This window comes from Schistosoma haematobium, chromosome 4 (genome assembly GCF_000699445.3).
Source record: "Schistosoma haematobium chromosome 4, whole genome shotgun sequence".
NCBI lineage: Eukaryota > Metazoa > Platyhelminthes > Trematoda > Strigeidida > Schistosomatidae > Schistosoma > Schistosoma haematobium.
This window is the reverse complement of record NC_067199.1, coordinates 15,691,540-15,711,111: the sequence shown is the minus strand read 5'-3', so window position 1 is coordinate 15,711,111 and position 19,572 is coordinate 15,691,540. Positions and strand designations below refer to the sequence as shown.

The 19,572-nt window shown below is 33.8% G+C and overlaps 1 protein-coding gene across 1 annotated transcript; it reads right to left on the bottom strand.

Moving 5' to 3' along the window:
* Positions 1-157: 157 nt before the first annotated feature.
* Positions 158-18,666, bottom strand: MS3_00007501 (uncharacterized protein). The gene is made up of 6 exons (XM_051215785.1): positions 17,981-18,666; positions 11,985-12,255; positions 10,738-10,874; positions 8,504-8,603; positions 5,963-6,106; positions 158-650 (listed from the first exon to the last, which is right to left on the bottom strand). Exons 2-6 carry the CDS (start codon positions 12,247-12,249, stop codon positions 496-498), a joined length of 801 nt encoding a protein of 266 aa, XP_051066320.1. The 5' UTR covers positions 12,250-12,255; positions 17,981-18,666; the 3' UTR covers positions 158-495.
* Positions 18,667-19,572: the final 906 nt, after the last annotated feature.

The window sequence follows — 19,572 nt, the reverse complement described above, 5'->3', positions numbered from 1 at the left end:
AAATTCATTCTGTTTGTACCTTATCGTTGTCCTTCTCATGTCTTCCAAATCAATAAATTCAAATGTGTTTCTATTTGTTTTCTACTCAAAATAAAATAACACAACGAAGTCCCATGTTTTCTGCTCTGTAACTTGTTAAACGACAGTCATACTATTTGTTAGTAAAAAGTAGTATAATTAATTTAATAACAATTAATGTTCACACCTTGAATTTAGGTTATTGAGATATCACTGTTGTTACACTTTTAGATTCGTGTTACAGATACACTGCATGTAGCTCAGGTATAATATTATCTAAAGTAAATCTTGGTAGCTTTAATTTCTAATTTTTGGAAAAGAGGAACTTTCATTACGTTAGGTTTTTCAGAAGCACTTAAATGTCTATCAGTTTTAAAGAATTTATCGTTTGAGAATTTATCATGTATGTTGATAACTGTCAAAATGGAAAACTAGTTCTCTACAATATCTTCGTCTTTGTCCTCCGAATATTGGTTTTCATTTAGTCTGTTTCGGGTTTGGATTATTTAGTCCAAAACGTTTTCTGCAACGTCGGATACAGCGCTTTCGAATTGGATGTCGGTGGTTGTATGTGTTTGATTGTAAGCATTGAGCGCGACATTCGCATTTGATAATGAATCGCGTGTGTTGAGCTAATTGAAAGGGAAGAGGATAGAATAATATAATTACTTTGCGTTATTGTATGTTCGTCTGTATACAGTGCTATCCACATAAAATGGTGAATGGAAATGAAATTTAGAGAAAACAAACAAGAATATGATAATCATAAGTTGTGTCAAAGAAGCGTTCTCCCAAATTAATGTTTTTGTTCGTAAACAAATTTACCACTAGTTTAATAATGATAAATGGTTGTCTCGCTATTCTTAAATTTCAAGAGTGGTTGTATTTTTTGTATTTACCTTGATTGTTAATTTTGTGAATATTTTGCAGATGTTGCTGAAATGGATTTCCATCACTAATCTTTAGATCTGCATGCTTGTAAAATGGCATTAAACATTGTATGAATCCATTCCTTTTATTCCATAATATTCTGCATCTGAGGCGTAGTTATTAACGCTGCAAAATATGTTTAAGTTAAATGTATATTGGAAGCATTGTCAACTTTTTGTCAAAGCTACAAGTGAACTATTTCAGAGTTAACCATATAGGTCTGAGTAAAATGATTGAGTTCCCCTATCATATAACGAAATTGCATTGATCGAGGTTGTTAGATCATGTTCTTGAGTGGTATAAGTAGCCGCAAGTGTCATGGTACGGCCGAGAGTGGGGAGAGTAAGCTCTCCCTCTCGAAATGCTCTCACATGACCACGCGTATATAGCCACTGCCAGGGAAGTCCTACTCACTGCCATCTCGCAGCGGGAGTGTTGTTGAGAGTATAGGAAGCGGATGTTCGGCCCTTTAACCGGGTTGGTGGACACGGAGGGTCCACATAGGGGGAGTTGGAAAACCCTAATTCCAAACAATGAGCCCCAACTATCTCAGAAAAACAAATGGCGTGTGAACCTATTTTTAGTCACCGGTTACCATTGGACTGCATATCCTGACGTTGCTCCACTGCCTTATATGTTAGATTATTATGGCAAAGGCTCGGCATGTGGCCCCATAGGGAAACCACCTGCTTCGGTCTGGGCCCCCGGCAGTATCAGCCCACACAAAAATAAAAGGAAATGACAGTAATTACTGGAAATACAGTTCTTGATCCAATTAAAATCCAGATAACTCACATCCATTTAATAACATACTTTTTTTTATATACTACGTCACTTATCTAATCTTTTATTCCACATTGTGTATCCTTATATTTCAGTTTATACAGCAACTCGCCTATTGAAGAAACCCTGTTCTGTCTAAACGATCTCGAGTTACTGACTTTTCGAAAGTTGAATGCTTCCACCGATTGCGAATACTGAAACAGTCTTTCTGAAACGACGTATACCATTCAAACTGGCTTCCTTCAACTTTCTGACCCTAATGCAGATCAGACAACAAATAGGGTTGGCTAGGCCTTCAGAAAGTTTTAATATCGACATCTGTTGTCTATCCGACACCCATATTCAAGACTCTAGTGAAGTAATACAAATTCGCTCTCCGTTTATCGCTTCGTAAAGCTTGTTTCACGTGCATATATCCGGGGACCCTGTGCCATCTTCTGGCCTTGCTTGCATTGGTATCACACCAAGCGTTAGACTTGAGAAAGTACTGATCGATTGGATCTCCATTAACAGTCGATTATTTGCTGTTATATTAGAAAGTTCCATCAAAGTGAGAAGAAATCGGCGTGAGAAACGATTTTTTTCGTCATCTCCACTTATACTCCGACAGATTGCGCCCAGGATGCAATCAAGGATGTTTCACCACCATTTTACAGTTCTTCCACAGAAGGTGCGTTCGACAGATATTGTAGTACTAGTCGGAAACTTGAATGCTCAGGTCGGGCGTCTAGGCACAGAATAGAATCGTTTATGTGGTCGATGGGCACTTGTTGGTCGCAGGACAGATAACGGGGACCGTCTACTGCAACTGTGCACAGACCACAATCTGTGTTTGGCTAGCACTAACTTTCGGCACAGTCATCGCCGATGCGCCACCTGGCGTCCTCCCTCAGCATCCCAAGCCTGGACTCAGATTGATCACATCGCGATCAGCTACCGCTCGCGTGATTGTGTACAAGGCTTCGGCTCCTTTTGGTATATGTATCTGGACTCTAATCACACCCTTGTTTACGAAAATCTTATCTTACTTTTCAGTGGCCAACAGATTCATCGTCCTAAACTGATCGATGTCAGTAAATTGGTTGCAACTAAGTATCAAACAGAACTAGATTCTGGGCTAGTTAGCATACCACCGAAAAGTACGGATGAGCATCGGTTGCGATTGCATGACGCTTGCGGCTTCGCGAAACATCCCGCTTACAAGCACTGGGTTTCTTTAGGCTCCTACAACTCATTGAAACCCGTCGGTCTACTCCGGGTGACCGTGCGTTTGACCACAAATGACGACTGTTACGTAATGAAATTGGACATAGCTTGAGTAAGGACCGAGAAGCCTGGTGGTTGGGGCCTGTCAATGAGTTGGAAGCATCAGCTGCACCCGGTAAATACCGGAAGCTCTTTCAACTCATCCGAGCCACCGGCAGCAAGAAAGTCTGGTGTGAGCGAAACAATCTGTGGGGATAACGGGATGCCAGTCACCAACATCTATCGACGTTTAGGACGATGGACAGAGCTCTTCGAGTGGCAGTTCAATTGATCTGCTGTCTCGGCAAAATCGATTAGACTGTCCTGCCCTCCATGGCCTGTGAGGACCGATCCATCAAATGAGGCGGCAGTCCGCAAGGAACTGCAACTCTTGAAGCGCTACAAATCACCAGGCCCAGATGACTTACCTCCGGCCATTTTATAGGTGGTGATGACCTTTGGGTTAAGGAACTGAGTTATTTGCAAACGTTTTCGTACTAGTGTGTTCCAAATTCATCGAATAAGTTGGTAGTTGTCCCTGTCTTTAAAAATGTTCACGTCGTTTCAGCAAAAGTCGTCGAGGGATGAATCTACTCTAGATCGCGTCCAAATTATTGGCTTCCGTCATACTTTGTAGATTGTTCGAAATTCGAGAAAGGTTGGCTCGCGAGGAGCAGACTGGTTTTCGTTATGGTCGGGGATGTATTGATCATATCTTCACCCTCCGACAAATGTTAGAACACCGTCATACTTATCAAAGGCCAACAATCGTAGTGTTTCTTGACATCAGGGTTGCCTCCAATTCGCTGGACAGGACCTTTCTCTGGGATTGTCTATTGAAGAAGGGTGTCCCTGAGAAGTTTATTAACATCCGAAAAGCCCTATATACAAACACCTCAGGCAGAGTGAGGGCATACAACCACCTCTCTCCATTGTTCCATTTACGAAGTGGGGTTAGACAGGGTCGCCCAATCTCACCATTCCTCCTCAACTTTGCCATCGATGACATTCTGGAAACAGCTCTGATGGATGTAAGTAATGGCGGTGTGGACCTGTTGTCTGGAGAAAGACTTCTCGACCTTGAGTATGCGGATGATATTGTCTTACTGTGCGATAATGCCCAAGCCATGCAATCCTCACGTAATCAGTTGGCAATCAGTGTCCGTAGGTCCGGTATTTGCTTTGCACCTTCGATGTGCAAAGTCTTTCTACAAGACTGGCAGGATTCTAATCCTGTAATCACCCTGGTTGTGAGCAGATAGAAGTAGTCGCGAAGATCGTGTATCTAGGTAGCTGCATAAGTGCTGGTGGTGGCGTGAGTGATGAGATCAGTGCACGTATAGTGAAAGCCAGAGCGGCTTATGCCAATCTGGACCACCTTTTGGCGTTTTCGTGATGTCAGTCTGGCTGTACAAGGTCGGATTTACAGCGCGTTGGTGAGAGCAGTTTTGCTCTATGTTTGTGAAACCTGGCCTTTCCGAGTTGAGGATGTTAGACAACTATATGTGTTTGATCATCGTTGCCTCCGAAGGATTGATGACATCCAGTGGCAACACCATGTTGGTAGTGCAGAGGTTCAGCATCGTGTGTTCGGGCACAAAGACGATAAGTTTATTGCTGTCACTAACTTGAAACATCGACTTCGGTGGCTTGGACATGTTCTACGAATGTCGTCCCAGAGAATTCCACGTCGTGCATTATTTGCCGACTCTGGGACTGGTTGGAAAAGGCGGAGAGATGGTCAATGTATGACATTGTGTCGTGGTATGAAAGAAAGCTGTTCAGGACTGCCTATGTTTTTACTTCACGACTCCCTGGTTGGGATCCGGGAGATGGTGTAACACAGTGGCTAGATATGTTATCAGAAATGGCTCGGAATGGAAGCCATTAGTGATCCTGCTGTAACCTTATTTTACTTTCTTGATACAAATGACGTAACTTCAATAAGTGAAAGAATTATCTGAGGCCGTACTTTTCTAATTGAACTGCCCCTCCCATTATTGTTATTTAACTATCATACACTAATTTCTGTTCATTGTTGTACTTCTTTTTTCTTATACGCACCTTACATCTTTTATGTCTACACATTCTCATTTTTATTGTGTGGCGTATATATATCTCATGCCCCTTCGTACCAATATTTACGTGTTCAAATAAGTAAATAAATAATAATTATTATATAACTGACTTTGGGATTTCATGTTTCCTTTTTGTGATTAGTGTGTCTGCTTGCAGACCCATTTTTTCCACTTTTTAAAAAAAAAACGATTTTCTTTTTTGCCTCCAATTGCATTAACCTGAATGGGTGTTTCAGGTCTTACATTAATTTTGCTATCAGCATGATAAACTAACATCTGATCATCGCTACTAGGAATGCCATCCTCTTAAGATCTTTTTTCACTAGTTTTCTGACGGTTTATTATTTGAAATGATTTTACCTACTAATTATTGCAAAGGAGATATTCTTTTAATTACTCAATTTATTGTTCATTATCAAGGTTAGACTAACTGTCGACTTATCAATTCGCATGCAATAAGTTGCTCTTCTACACGAACTATTTATATCAATGGTACGCACTATTTATAATCAATGTATACTATCTAACTAATGATAATTTCGGAGTAATTTATATAATACTATTGAACAAAAGTAATGTTAACTTATTTTGTAAATATATCTTCAGTTCAGACAGATGTTTTAATCCTTTTGAATATCGAACAGACATTCAAACTTTTTTGTGAGTTATGATAAATATTTCAACTCATCATTCTAATGTTATTAAATCTATGCATTTAATAACCACTGTAAAGAGTGGCTACTGGCACGAGACTTAAATATATAGCTTCCTACTTACTGCTTCATATCACTTATCAAATAAGTTCATTATTTTACTAAATGTTTTTGTAAAATAGGATGTTTCCAGAATTTTTATCGATTAATATGAAATAAAATCAATATATATATATATATAACTTCATAACTTACATGCACTAAGACAATATTTGTATACGATAAATGAAATTGGTGGAATTTTCCTTAAACCTTCAAATTCTCTTTGAACATCTAATCTTACTTGAAATGGAGCTATACCAGTAAATCTTCCAGTACATGGTAGGGAAATTTGTACATCTGAAAATCAGTAGAGAAAAAACAAACAATTAATTGTTATGTTCTATGGTTGTTTGTTATATTTCTGAAATGTAGTATGATTTTTTTGTGTATTTAATCTTATATAAAGATATACTTCTATAACTTGTTTATTTTTGCGGTTATAACCGAAAATGATCATTAACTCATTAATGAACATCAGAATGGGTTTTGTGGAGATTTTTAGAAATTTACAGGTTGAAATCATGAGTCAACTGAAGCTAGACCACCATGGAAAACCTGGAAGCACTGGACGGCCGTTTCGTCCTAGTGTAGGACCCCTCAGCAGTGCGCATCCACGATCCCGCACCCCGCGGGTCTCGAACCCAGGACCTTTCAGCCTCGTGCAAAGCGCTTAACCAACTAGACCACTGAGCCGCCCGGTATCCAATGATGTTAATGCCTAACTTCAACCAATCCACGAAGTTGCGCCATCGTACACCATTGTCTTCAGTGAGCTGATGTCTCTCGCGCGAAACCTAGCTTCAATTGACTCATGATTTCAACCTGTGAAATCATTAATGAATAGTTAAAATAAGAATATTCTAATACCAGTTTAGAAATACATTTCAATACATTTTTGGTAATGAATTTACATTGAGAACTTACAATGGATTAAAAGTAATTTTATGAACTATGTAGCCATAAAATATCTTTAGATGATCTATTTTAAATGTACTCATTTCATCCTAAAGTCATGGGAGGGAAATTTCCACCTTGTGGTGCATATATATCTCAGTTTGGGTTTCTTTAAACAATTTCATCGAACTACATGAAGCATTGTATAATTTGTCAATATATTGCGAATTTCCTGAGTTCTTATGTCGTTTAACAGTCAATCTGAAAATAATTAATTAGAATGTATTGTCAACAATACAGAATCGTTGTCTAACACAAATGGCAGGAAGATACACCATCTAGTCAACCTATTGGACTTTATAGAAGTGCTCCTGTTTGTCTACCACTTATTGATATATCGTCTGTTGGTATGAAATTAAAATTTAGAGACTTACAGCACAGAAGGTTTTTCTTGGTGGTCTCGATATGCATTTGAGAAAAATATTTTCACCTGCAGATTTTTCTCAGGCTTTGAATAGGGAGGCTCTATTGCATTCGTGTCATGTTTTGATTGATAAGTAAATTTAACTAAGGTGTCTGTTGGTTTGTAAGATTCATTTAAAGGTTTTAAGTTTCCATTTAATAGTGCGATCATTATGTGTTTTTGGATCTCATAAGTTAAAGCATACGATTCTAGATTCTGCTTAACAGTAGTCAAGTTTTGGATATACATAAATCACTTTTGGGAATAAATTTGCTGTAGATTTATTGTATTTCTTAGTATTTGGTTAGGAAGCCCATTTGATCCACGTGCTATATTTGGTTGACTGTTTCAACATCTAGTCTACCTGCTCCTGCCATCTAGATATTTCGACAAGTTATCTATTTTTGTTTGTTTTAATACATCACTATATCTATTAATCGCATAACCTATTCAGGCGAGTTTCTGGAAAATGTACAGTCTTTCGTTGTACAAGTAATAAAAGGCCAAATTAGAGATATCGGGGTTGTTGAAAATATGCAGCGAATAGAATGTACATTATTTCGATGTCGATTTACTAGACTGTTAACTTCTAACCGGCGATCACTTAATATTTATCGTCAGAATCGATCAAGAAGTAAGAAACGGAAATTTGTTGAAATAATTTGTACTGAGAATACTCTACTGTACCAAAATCATAATGTTGAATAAAGCTAATAATAAATAAATGAAATAAGCTTGGCAGTGAATGAGTTAAATTTCTCTCTCATTTTTTTCACTCTACTCACTGGTGTAATTACTTTAACTCCTGAGTTCTTGGACACTTTTCTTTGAACCATGTATTCATTGATGTATAGCTATGAAAATTAGTCCATCAAAAAATTACCCTTCACACATACCACTTTCCATTTTTTTCCACAGGAACCACTGATCTAAATGTTGTCAGGATCCAGGTTTTTTTCCACCCAATTCGTTATTTGAAGAGGATACACCCAAAAATCTTTATTAGTTAGTTTTTCCCTTGTTTCAAAAATGGGATAGGATAATCAAGTCACAGACAGTAATTTTTTCATAATAAATAGTTTTATGTGAAGCATATTAAAATTCATTTCCGAGAGAAAAAACATGTAGTATGTTTAAATGGCTGTGAATACTATTTCACTAACCAAATGTAAATGAACAAATGTGCTATGAGTACAATAACAGAATCATCAAAAATATTGGTCATTACTGAAAGTAACGGTTAGGAATACATTTATCAATCAAATTTTTTCGATTAAATCGTCTCTTAAAAAAACATTGAAATGATTCGTTTTGTGTTTAAAAAACATTTAAATTACCTGACTGAGTAGCTGGTATATAACCAGATTTGGCAATATTCAGAAGTGGAGTATGCAGTAGTGTATGGTTCATTGACTTCAAATCAATATTGTAAGTTAACTATGAATAAACCGATAAAAAGCATATTAATTATATAACCGACATTAAAGTTTCAACAAATAGGAATGGTCTTACAACATAATATTTTTAAAAAATGGTTATTATTTTTATTGAACGTTTATATCAGCTTGAATACACAATAGATTATTAGAACAGTGAGACTATAATTTATGGACGACCTTTGAGCAACCCTAGACTGACCTTGAGATTGTCCACCTAATACCTAGGACCAAATGAGTGTTATAAACCTGTTTGAGGAATTAGAATTATAATTTACAGTTGATGATTAAGGTTAGGAATTAGATTTAGCATTTTCATCCCGAACTGACATCAACTATAATGTCAAAACTTTATTTAGCTAAGTGGGTGAATGGATTTCGCGCCAAAATCCAAGTCCTGTCATCCCAAATCTGATTGGCTTGTCCATAAATTATAGTCTCTTCATTAAAACAATTTTCTTTTCAGTTTTACAATATAAATTAGTAATTTTATGTATTTTAGACAATTTGCTGTACTGAAATACAGCACCTGTTTATATTTTTCTTAAGTAATATATCAAATTAATAACAAATAATGAAAATAACTGAATATTTTCATTGATTTGTTATTATGTAATTTTGTTACAAAAAGAAACAATACTGTTAAATAGATTTGGGAATTTGCTTTCGGTCGTTTGATTTTCCAGACCTTTCAGTAGCTGGATCATCCAGCTACTGAAAGATTTGGGAATATTGAGATGATCTTAAAGGTAATAAATAATTATATAAAGCCTAGTTTGAATAAAATCTATTAACAAATTTAGATGATATGGAAATAATAATACATATAGTAATGAGAAAGTAAACAAAACATCATAATAGCGATACAGTCAAGGTAGATATAATTAAACACCAGAATTGAAGTGATAGTACTGTAGTCAAAGTTAAGAGGGAATAGAAAATAAATTTCGCTGATTCACTATGACTGATTTTCATCTATATTAGTTAAATACTTAAACTATTAATTATAATTATAATATGAAGTGTAAACGAGTTGTTTGGATATTCCTACACAGTTCATATCATTATTGAATCACTTAATAGACTGGTGTTAATTTCCATTTTAATCAGAATAACATGTTGAGGTGTGGGGTTACGGGATTCGCTTAATACTATTTTTTCAACCATTTTAGCTGTTAAATTTTAACAATTATATCAAGTGATGTGCAATATCTCGTTAATATTCTTCTCCTGGATTCTCGCATCCGGTAATTCCAGAATTCATGAAGAGTGCTTCAAATATACATATCAGGAGACACGTATGGAGTACCTTTAAAGTTTTTCTTCCATGGTCATGGAGTAATACAGAGAAAGCTGCTGAGCAGGATACTTGCTTGCAGGTGACCAAACCTAAATACAGTATAAGACATAGATGACTTAGACTGTTGAGAGGTAGATGGTTTTTTTGTATACAGGCTGGAATCTCCCCAGATATTACGATGAGATTACAGAAAATCGCAATATGAACCAAGTGATCAAAATAGTCGACTACTTCACTCTCAAAAATCAGAATAAGATTTTAATGTGAAACGGTCTTCGAGCAATATTTTACGTTTGGAAGAAGTTCAAAGCATTCCCAACATTTTGGCATTCTTACTCAATTTATTTAGAAAGCTTCGCATTTGTTCAACATATTTAAGAACTTGAAGTATATCATGTACTTGCTACAGGTTTTTGAGGGTTTTCAGTTAGGGAATTATTCTTCGAGGATTCAGGTGAGGACATATTTGTGGTCAAACGTAGGAGAATCTACTTGTTGGAATCGTTTTATATGACAGCGTAGTATATCCCAAACGTAGAACATATCAGCTAGTAGAAGGCAGGAATAACTGACTGTAAAGCAATCTATAATACGGTATAGTAAACAAATCACTAGTGAAATATCGGTGAAACATGAAAATATGACGACATCAATGGGATAAGAATGGGAAAAGAAAATGACATAATTCCAACGCGTGGAGTTATATACACATAGTGGGTGACTTTAACTAATGTATGGGTAAGCCATATTTAGCGATCTCGGTTTTACACAAGTCTACATACTTAGTTTAAACATCGCCGTCAGATTTACAAAATGTAGGATTTAAATTACTTACACGTTCAAAACCAGCTCTCCACTTAACGCGCAACATATCAATGCGTGGAGGGATAGGTCTATGGGCAGATAATGAAATGCGATCCAGTGCTTCGTGTAAAAGTAGTCCATTGAAAACAAGGAACAAATGTTCAGGTACTTTGTAAATAAAAATCAATAAGTAGACGACGGTATCGTATTACCATAGTGTTCAAAGTGCTAACTTTCAAAAAGTAAACGAATACACATGTTTACAAAAACTGACGAAATCTCGAAATGTGTATCTTGTACAATTTTACCCATAGTCTTCTTACACATTCACCATACATGAAGTGATCCAGCACGTTTTTGTAACTTCGGTGAGGTTGTTATTGAGGTGGTCAAAAAAGTGATTCATACTCGATTTAAGAATACTAACCTTCGAATGACTGGTCAGTTTGTGTAACATCTGTTTCTTCAGCCATAGCTTTAAAAAATTCCTACTTCTAAGTGAAGCTGTTCACTGATTCACGGAGTTTTGTTGTCAATAAATTACAGTTACCCACTGGAATATATTTTGGAGATTTGAAATGGGTTATTCAGTTAACTGTTTTTGTAAACCACACTATATAAAATGAATCTGGTCGACTGATGACGACATGGACTCTACAATTATAATGACGAACGTGGGAAAAAATAATTTCCACCTTTAGTCACATTAGTTTTAGTGGTAAAAATGAACAGTAAACAGTAAGGATCTCACATTATGAATCAAATATGAAGAATTAATATTTGAAACCTCAATTCAATGACTGAATTACCTCATCAGTTTCTTATTCGTTTGGTTTTCGTAAATAAAATTATCTGAACGATTTATTTTAAACTTACGCAACTCGTCCTTAAAATATCCTTGAGTATATTATTTAGATTGAAAAAATGAACCATTGATCAGTTAGATCTCATACGGTTAACAATCTTAATGAGCATACTTTGTTTAGAATAGCTTTTATCAGTGGGATCCATAATACGTATATATAGCTAGTCAAGTGGTAACAGTGAGACTTGAACTCAGTAATTTTTCCTTGATGAACAAAACTTTGATTATGTTTATGTATTGTTAATAGCTTTTTGACAGCAAAATCAATTCATAGTTTTGATGGAATTTACTACTAATTATGAATATGTAATATCCATATGAGACTATCTAAGATTTCCACAGTTGGCTTATTTTCAAATACTTTACATTTTTTATAGGCTTTAGCAGATCAAAAATATATGAATATAACTTACTATGTCTATGAATTTCAGGTAGTCTTCTTGGACAACGTAATTTACTAGGGATATTTTGATTATGTGGCATTGATTCAATAATCTGTATAACTAATTGACGATCTACCCAAAGATTTAATTGACCATTAACTCCATTCAGAAAATTGATATACAAGAAATGTGGATAATAATATTTGCATAAATATGTATAAAGTTCAGTAAGTAATACAATAAATATAAGGGAATTATATTTTCGCCATATCCAACCGTTGTGCATTATTGCCATTTTATTCTGTAGAGAAAAAGAAATATTACAAAACGATAATACTTTAAAGTTATCAGTATATTGAAAATGTTTAACATTTTGAAAGTAAAATGTTCAATCTAATTTTTAATACGTTTACTATTAGGTATCTAAAAGAGATTCTTAATACTCATTAGTGTTTGGCCTGACTAACAAAATATTCTTTTCACTTGGTATTGTTTTGCTTGTATCTTCCAACTGAGGTTTAAGACTGCATTTGATCAGTCCGTCATTGGCATATGTGCATACTGTGCGTATGCCTCGATATTGCTTTAATTCACAAGTTTTTCTAAGCAAAGATGAACAGTGCCTACTAGTGGAATCCATGACGCGCGTTTCGTCTTATTTGGGACTCGTCCCAGAGTGAACATCAACTCTGAGATGCAGGTATATCCGGCTGACGAGTCCCAAATAGGACGAAACGTGCGTCTTGGATTCCACTGCTAGCCACTATCCGTCTTCGCTTATAAAATATTCTTTACTTAGTAATAAATTTGAACTTGTGCAGTCAGGTGATGGAGAATAAACTCGAATGAATAAGGTCACACAGTGAAAAACTTAACGTACACATTTTTTTAAAGCCATGGATTTTCAATTCAGCATTAAGAAAACTTCCAATAGCATGGAAGTTGACTATTACTGAAATCCAGCTGGATATACTAGTAATGTCTTTTAATTGACAATAATCATCTATTTTAATATCTAAGAAAAAGACTTACCAAGTATATTACTATCAGTTATATCGGCAAATACTTAATTTAGTGTTTAAATTAAATATCTTTCTACTCTATATTATATAATATAGTCTCTTAAGGATTTAAAAAACCCTACTATCGGATTGTGTTAAAATGTTTTTTATTTTCACTCTATAACAATTTTGAATCGTAAGAGTTCGTTTGAATGTTTAAATGTTAAGCATATTTGTTAAAGTAATGTGTTATTTCGATTTGAACAAATGTACTTTGAAGGCGAAACACGAATGTATTCTCATTTTCTATTCACATATTTCAGTACATTTTATTATATGCTACTAATTATGATGAATAAATTTCGAGAAAATACCTCTTTCACATCAAGATTCTTTCTTAAGAGCGATTTTCGAAAGCTGTAATTTAGTATACAAGTATTATTATTATAGATACTATATGTATGAAAATATCAATGTTATGTGTTATGGTTAAAACCTTTCTACGATATTTAGTTATTTAGGCAGGTTATTAAAGATAAGAGATATATCATAAGAGTAAGGATACTAACTATCGGATTAATAACTTTAATGGGCTAATATAAAGGTTCTTTAATATAAATGATAATCATTAATGGTGATTGGAGAAAATGAATGAGGAATGAGAGGATTTGTCCGCGTGTTGAGAAAAAAGGTGATGACTACATGCTCATTGTGGTTAAATGGATAAAATTAGCTACATTTGTATGAATAACTATGTTAGAAGAATGTAATTCATCAAAGCTTTCAACTTATAAAATAGACGATATTAAACAATGAATTTAAGGATGAACATTTTGATCACAATACTAATAAAAAATAAAAGGCATAATTGGTCTTCATTGCTGTGTACTGCTTACTTGCTCTTCAAATACCCTCAAATTATACAGAAAAATGGTATAAATTAATTACTTGCAAACCTAGTGTCATAGATACAGGTAAGCCGATAAATACACAGTAAGTTAGATATGACTCATTGATCATAAGTCAGATTTACCCATCATCATGTGAAAAATATAGATCAAAGTAGAAAAATAGTCTCATCTTAAGTATATTCCCTGGGTTCATCATTCATATTTGATACGCAAACGAATAACTGCATCTGTTTAGTTTGACTGCTATCGAATACTCATGAGTAACCTAGTTCTATGCTATGGAGTTTTCGGCTAATTTAATTCGATGCTCAAATTTAAGATTAGAATATTCTCAACTCAATGGCTCTGAGGAATGCTAACTATCAGAATAAACTGGTTTACATGTGAAATATTCGTCCTCAACTTACGGGTTTTAAGTAGGAAACTATCATCTTCTGCATATTGGGTAGATCGAATTTCAGATAAAATAGTAACGATGACCATTATAAACTTGTTGAAAACACCTAACTTAAATTCACTGCATATTAAGAGCTAATGAGCTTTTATCAAAATCTAATTATAAATTAAATTGTTTGTAAAAACTGCGTGTTTATTGCCTTACTAATCACTGTTTTACATAAGCTACTTTTATTATTTCATCGGCTACATTTAAAAACACTAATTAACTATAAGTAACGTTTAAACAGTCCTCAAATCAACTCGTTTTAGTTCGTGATCCCGATTATTGCTTGATCTGTTTTTCATTTTTTCAGATATTTTCATTTTATTAATAAATTACGTCGCTATTATTTGAGTTTTCAGCATTTCTGATTTATACCTTTATACCGTCTAATATATTTTTTGTCTTTGAGTTTTTATATTTGTATTATTGTGGTACGTGCTACTTATATTGATGTAAGTAGTATATGACGCAAGTTAAAAACGTAATGTCTGGCAGCAGAAGATTGGGGAACATCAAGAAAGGAAGAGTGGGAACACAATGCAATTTGTAAGAAACGCATGAACAATGAATTGTGAGGCAATGGATTGATGTTTGCAACAGGAACAGTCCGGTTTGATATTGTGGATTGACATTTTGCAAATTAACGATTTATTATGGTTTTTCTATTTTACCAAGTAACTCTGTAATTTTGTGCTAAGTATGATTCGGTTGTCCCCATCCGTGTTCTGTTCACTACATTATAATGTTAGAATGATTTAAGAACCAGTTCTCTTCGTACAGCGTTTCTTGAACTTCGATAATTAGGTCGATGTTCGTTGTGTAGAATAGATAAATGGACACCGCTATCAAGAATGCAATAAAAGCACTATGAATATAGAAAAAACCTAGAAGTAATTGATTCAAAAAGATGATATTTTTCCAGATGGTAAATATCTTTCATAAACTTAATGTTTCAAATAAACCTGCTACCAACGCAACTCGCCAGTTTGAATTCAATGTATTTTCTTTTCTTTTAAGGGTAAATATTGTATTTAAATTAAGTATATCTTTGCTTGTGAAGAAAAGCTTGCTTATCTTAATTTTCGCTCTGTATAGTTATCTTTTAGGACATGTTTTTTTTTCTCAAAGGATAATGATAAAAATGCTAGAAACCATTTTATAAGGTACTGAAAAGCAACATATACCTTTTTTTAATATTGACACACTTGTATATACACTCATTCTTTCGTGCACACACATACATTTTGCATTCCATACATCCCAAATTTTCATGTTCTACTTTATTGCCTTTTTGTTTAGGGAGAACAGACTTGATAAATGAAATTCACTTTTTGCAGACAAGGGATGAATGATGAAAAAAACTAACTAACGTTATGTAATATGAAATGAGTAACTATGGCATGAGGAAATCCTCTTGTAACCATTATCTTTCAAAGATAAACAGCTGAAAGGCTTTATTTTAAATTTTTTTTGACGTAGGATTAATGTATTTACCAGAAATTTATAAATAATTTTCTTTAAATACCTGATATATTGACTTGTATTTTGTTATACAAAATTCGCATTGCCTTATAACAATCTATCGAAAAGTACCAACAACTGAATACAGTTACTGAGTTTATTTTAATATATGGCATTTAACATATAGATTTTATGAAACAGAATATTTTCCCCCATCTACACAGTCCCTTGGATTGTTCTATAAGCAAAATTATTCATGTTTAATTCAAGTTTTTCACTGAATACAATAAAAACAACAATTATAGGATGTGAGAAGGAATCCAAAATAATATTTGCTATTCAAATTTATCATTAAACTATTTTATTTAAGTGAATAATGTGATTACTTGGTTCACTAGTTCAAGTGAGAAGCCATGACCAATGGAGTTCAACCGGGTCTGTTATGAGATAATGGTGGATGTATGGCACAATTTCGTGGATTGGTTGAAGTTAGACATTAGTACTGTTGGATGCTGGCTCAGTGGTCTAGAGGTTAAGCGTTCGCGCCAGACCGGTAGTTCCTGGATTCAAATCCCGCTGGGAGGGATCGTGGATGCGCACTGATGAGGATTCCCACAATAGGACGAAACGGCCGTCTAGTGCTTCTAGGTTTTCCATGGTGATCTAGCTTCAATTGACTCATGATTCCAATTATTAAATTATAAAAATTACTTAGAGTCATGTTATTTGTTACATGATTTTATTATTCATGCTTATGTATTTAGGAATTTTTGAGACTTTCTAATGCCAGTAAATTTTACATTTGAATCAGAATTATCCAAATTAATGAAGTAATCTATCTTCTGGTGTGTAAAGTATTCACCACCAATATCTTATGAAGTAGTGTACTATATTAATCCAAGCATATTCACAAATAAGAATTCTACTTAGGGGTTAAATTGTATAACACTATAGTTATTTTATAGCCTGATACTGTGAAAAGTATATGATGAAAGCAAAATGTTTTCATTATCCGTAATAAATTTAGAAACTTCCTGGGATTGTTTATTATTCCTACATTTTCTTCAGGTCACCTAATATTCGATTCGCAAACAAATTTTTATAATGTATGGTATATTGCGTTGAGTTTAAGTCTACAGATGTTACCTCTAGTTTCTAAGATTGCAATTACGTTACCGATTTCCTTCCAAATTTGTGAGAATGATTAATTTTAGAACAACAATAATCAATAGAATGCTGTAAAAATGAATTTCAGTATACAAATAATGAAACACTTAGAATAAAACTTTCTCAATAACGATAATGGTTTATTTGGTATCACTACAAACCTTTCTAAGGTAAACCTTATATTTCGACCTCTACGAATGTTATGATATTTACATTATGTTTTGTTGGAACTAGTGATATTCGTCATATTAAAATCCTCATATAATCCTGTACATTCACTTGGTATTGTTTTGCTTGTATCTTCCAATTGAGGTTTAAGACTGCATTTGATCAGTCTGTTATTGGCATATGTGCATACTGTGCGTATGCCTCGATACTGCTTTAATTCACAAGTTTTTCTAAGCAAAGATGAATAGTGGCTAGTAGTGGACTCCATGGGATTCGTCAGCTGGATGTACCTGTATCTCAGAGTTGATGTTCACTCTGGGACTCGAACCCAGTACCATTCGCTTCAAACGCCATCGCGTTATCCACTTAGCTACTGAGTCCTGATAGCCACTTTCTGGAACAGCTGATTTCAATTACCATTATCATTTGAAACCTAAGCTGCACTGTTAATCAGTCATAAGAACCAAATAAACTGGCACAAACATAGATCAACACAAGTTGCCACGCTGCATTAGGACAACAAAACGAACTTATGATAAATGCCGAAGTTTTAGTAGTATCCGTGGTAGTAAAAAGATTATGCACAGAGAATAGTATTTGAGGGAAATGAATCTGTCGAATAAAATGTTTGAAACAATTTTTAAAGTTGACATCAAAGGTTGAATGTATCTGCACAATCGTGACCGATACTAAGAAATGTCGTCCAATGCCTTCAATCTTTACTGTCAGCTATCTTAAGTACATCGAATCGAACTTGTCAACAATTACTTGACATAAATCCATACATTGTTTATAAATTTGCTTTGCCTCTCAAACTTATTAAATAGGAAGTTAAAAACAGAGCGATAACTAAAAAGTAACCAGACTTTAACTCACCAATCATGAATTATTCTCTGTATCTAATATTTTTATCATCCCGGTTTTGTGTTTACTGGGTAAAACTTCATCAGAATTATGTACAAATTGATAATTAAATAGAAATAATTCGATTGTCTGTTAATCATAACATAATTATTAATCTGTTCAATGTTTCATAGTTTATTTTATGATCAGTGAACAATTTTCACGCTTTTATATAACTATGATACTTGTCATTCCGTGCGTATATCTATGTGTATATATTTAGGTGTTATAATTTTCATTAAGAATAACTATTCCATAGAGAGAACCATGAGTGTAAGGATGTAGAGGAAAAAAAAGAAAGAAATAAGGATGTGAGGAAGAAGGATATGAAGAACAATAGAATCAAGACAAGATTTAATAGCCAATGAACAGTTCAGTTTATCTCATGTTACAACCCATAAAACTTATAGTAACACAATGAAAGAAAACAACAATAACAAAGCACAACTGTGAATTCTTTACAGTACAACACAAATAAATGAAGAAAAAAAACAATAACTGATTGTTTATATGATTTATGCATTATGATATGTGTGCATTTGTGCATAAATGTACTATATGGATAAATTGAATAGTAGTATTTTATTTGCCTGTAATTTAGTATTGGCCATATGTGAACAAATGTTTAGAAACTAAAAAGAAAGCACTTGTAAAATTATAGAAATAGTAGACAGAATGATAAAGATGAACAGAAGTTTGTTTTTGTTTTTTGTTCTATACATTCATTTGTTTGCTAAGCAAATTTACATGTTCATTTACAGGTGTGTTGACTGATGGCAACTAACTGTTAATTTCAATTCTACAGAGAGAAGAAAAAAATTTAAAATCGTTTCTGCTTAGTAAAACATCTGCATTTTAAGATATACAGAGTTATAGTTATTAATGGGATGAATAAATTTATTTTTTTCAATGAATAATAAGGGTAGAGAATGTATAAAACCATTTCTAACAAACATTCTAGATTTTTTGATAACTTGTCAGTTGCACTGATAGTTAACTATTATTTTTCTATAGGATGAAGTATTTAGTTAACGTTAGATTGAAGTGCCAGAATTAAGAACATTACATAATAATAGTCAATCCTTATTGACTGTATAACCTGCTAGTAAATACCAATAAGCACGACATCTAATTCTAGAGTATCTTGGTAACTGAATCAAACCATCTAACATTTTATAACTTAAGTTATAAGAAAATGACTTAATTTGATAATGAATACAAAATATATCACATCTTTAACTTAATGAATCTTTCTATTTTTTGAAAGTACAAAATAATTAATAAGAACTTTCATCTAAATTTGAACGAATAGTTTCACAATATTTGGGCGCCGAGTTAATGTGAGACATTAAAGAGGAAGAATGTATTTGTAAGATCTCAGCGAAAGAATTTGAAGTAATTTCAACGTTTCGCCTGGCAATCTGGTCCAAGCTTTTTCAAGGAAGATATTTTACAAATACATTCTTCCTTTTTATTATCTAGAAAATAATTGTTTTAATGAAAAAATAAATCAATAAGTAAATAGTGACCAATTTAATCAACTATTCAGATACCTGTAATTGAGA